General features: G+C 34.4%; 1 protein-coding gene across 1 annotated transcript in view; it reads left to right on the plus strand.

Moving 5' to 3' along the window:
- Window positions 1-398: 398 nt before the first annotated feature.
- Window positions 399-2,873, plus strand: part of ACSS3 (acyl-CoA synthetase short-chain family member 3) — a gene marked incomplete at both ends in the record, with an annotated part of 33,214 nt that continues 30,739 nt past the window's right edge. The window contains one exon of the mRNA XM_009082311.1: window positions 399-543. Coding sequence (XP_009080559.1) covers window positions 399-543 — 145 coding nt within the window. The remainder of the gene's footprint in view (window positions 544-2,873) is intronic.

A 2,873-nucleotide genomic window follows, 5' to 3' on the forward strand; every position in this document is an offset into this window, starting at 1 on the left:
CTTAAAAAGGGTATGTATGCATGCCAATGCAAAGTAGGATAATAACGTTTTCATAATGTCACATTGCTTTATGTGAATTTAAGCTTTTTCTGTGAAACTGCAGATATAAAAAATCGGATGTCTTGATGCAAAGTAAGTTGAGCTAAGACAAAATTTAGCTGATTCATAGTTAAGTTAGTTAAGGTACAGTACTTTAACTTCTCTTTTTACACTGATAGTCTTATTTAGCTTTTTGAGTAAAAGAATAAAAAAAATTACTTCTGAAGTCAGTATAATGTTTTAAGAGTTGTATTTTAATTGTGTGCTCTCATTCCTTAAAAGAAAAACATTAAATGCAAAAAAATTAGTCATCTTAATCTGTCAGGCTGGCTGTTACATACTTCTGACTTCTTTTTCAGGTTTGTAGGTGGAGAACTGAATATCTGTTACAATGCTGTAGATCGTCATGTAGAGAATGGACAAGGAGACCAAATTGCCATTATATATGACAGTCCTGTAACAAATACCAAAGAGAATATAACATATAAGGAACTTCTTGAACAGGTATGTTTCAGAATGACCTTGTTACTGAAAAGGGGCAGTAAATATTGCACAGCAGGTTTTGAGCTTTCTCTAGTTCCTCTTTTTCTTCTACAGTTTAATACTGGGTTTTTTTCTGGTTGATTAACTTGTCTCTATTTTATTTCATTTTCCCTCCTCTAGTGGTTCTTATTGGAAAGGTAAAGCAAAGTGTTAGTCAAATCACTTGCTCTAGGATCACACTCATGGCAAGAATGATAAAAATGACATAGGTGCCTGGCTGGACTTAATAAGGCTCCTTAGGGGTAACTTGAGCTATGCACTCAGAAAACCTGTTACTTTCAAATTATTCTTATCTTTTTTACTTGTTGCACTGATGTTTAGACCTAAGAGTTATAGTGATGCTGCCATTTTGAAGTTAAGCACCACTAAACTATAAATGTTTGAGAGAAATGTGGCAAGTCTGGGTGTTTAGTGCCCAATCTGTGGGAAACTTTTTTTTAACTCTGTCAAACCTGGAATAGAAATATTGGAGGAAAAAATCATAAATTCTTATTGATGTAAATAATGGCAAGATTAGTTTGTGTTGATATTCTGTACAACTGTACTGTCTTTACACTTGGAAAGTGTAATGAGAATTACAGTTAGTTAAAGTGGAGTTGTATATAGTGCATACAGTTGCCTTCTAATAGTGTTTATATGTTGTTACAGATGAAATCTTCCAAGTGCATAGGAGGAATTTGGAAAATTTAAGACATAAGTCTTCCAGAATTTACTGATTGGTCTTTTTTCTTTACTGATGCCTGTTAGAAAATTAAAATGTGGATAGCAGTGTTGGAGTGAAGCCAGTAAAATGTGGATGTAGCTGAAAGTTTTGTATGTACCTTGGGAGATTCTCCAATTCCAGGAGTGAGATGGCAGGAAAAGATAAGGGAAACAAAAATTCTGTTAGCTATATTACTTCAGCTGTGTAATGTTAAGGAAATATAAAGATACTGGAAAGAAATAAGGAGCAATGGCTTTGTTCATTGAAAAATAAATTTTCTGATTGTGTTGGAAAATATTACCATTTTCAAGTTAAGGCAAATGTTATTGAGTAGGTGCAAAAAATCTGTTTACACCATTGGGTGTATTCTCTAAAAGTGCCTCATTTGCTGAAGGAAATCTCAAGAATTTGAGAGTTGTATTATATGCAGTTATTCATGCTGGACAGATCATGTACACAAACTCAGTATGATTTCTTTCTGTGATTCTTTTCAGTAACAATACACAGTTAACATGTTGAATTCAGTGCCATAATAAATAATTTCTAAGTGCAGTAACGTGACAGGATTAGTAATACCAAATACCAACCCTCCCCTGCCCAAGCCTCTGACAGCATCAAATGCTACAGAAGCATGGATGAGAAAGAAGGGCTTCAGGTTATCAATGGGCTAAGATGTAATTTCTTCTGTAGGAAGGTATTTTCTATAATTATCCATTGTAAAAGCATTGTCTTCAAAAATATCAGTTTATTAGCCATTGTCAGTTTGAATTTGTGTATCTGTCTTGTGCTGCTCATATCTCCTGTATACGACAGTAATCACTCAGATTGGGGGTTTTTTTTAGTAATCTTTCTTAATATTTTTTTACTCTTCTTTCTTTGCCTGCTGCCTTGAAAAATGACTAATTCCTTCTTAGCTAGAAGTAGGGACTTTGATTTCGAGGTATTTTTTTCATGGAGTAGATTTAGAATCAAAACTAGAATGCAGTCAAAAAAATCCTACTGAGACTGACAACCCAATTTTTTATCCTCTTTGGTAAAGCAAGAGTATTTTGTTAAAACAATGTATTAGATTCACTTAATGCTGGATATCCTTATCTTATTTAAATCTCAAATGGCATTCTTCAGTGCATGTCCTAGAAAGATTTAACTGAGATGTCACTGGGGTAGCTATTCAAAAATATCAATATTAGTATTCTTTAAAAGATGAGACTAATCAGGAATTTACAGAGTGGTGTCTTGGGTTTTTCACATTCCACACGAAAGACTTCCAAATGACACTGTGAAAATCTGAAGAAGCAGCTGAAACTTAATCTCCCTTGAGAAGATAGTTATACTGCAGCATGTCAACATCAGCACTGCCTACAGTAATGTATAATTTGGTGCAGCTCAGGCAAATGAGTGAAGCAAAGCCATGCTGAATTAACTGCTGAGGCCCTGACATTTCTACTATATGTGGTTTGTGAGTTTGACTTTGGACTGGGTTTTAGTTTCATCCTTTGAACTGAATGTCCCATAGCTCACTTCAAAGCTGTGTGACCATACCTACCACACAAATCTTTGCTTCCTTGACTTGTGTATTCCTTTAGGA

The sequence above is a fragment of the Acanthisitta chloris genome, unplaced genomic scaffold, assembly GCF_000695815.1.
Source record: "Acanthisitta chloris isolate BGI_N310 unplaced genomic scaffold, ASM69581v1 scaffold43419, whole genome shotgun sequence".
Classification (NCBI taxonomy): Eukaryota; Metazoa; Chordata; class Aves; order Passeriformes; family Acanthisittidae; genus Acanthisitta; species Acanthisitta chloris.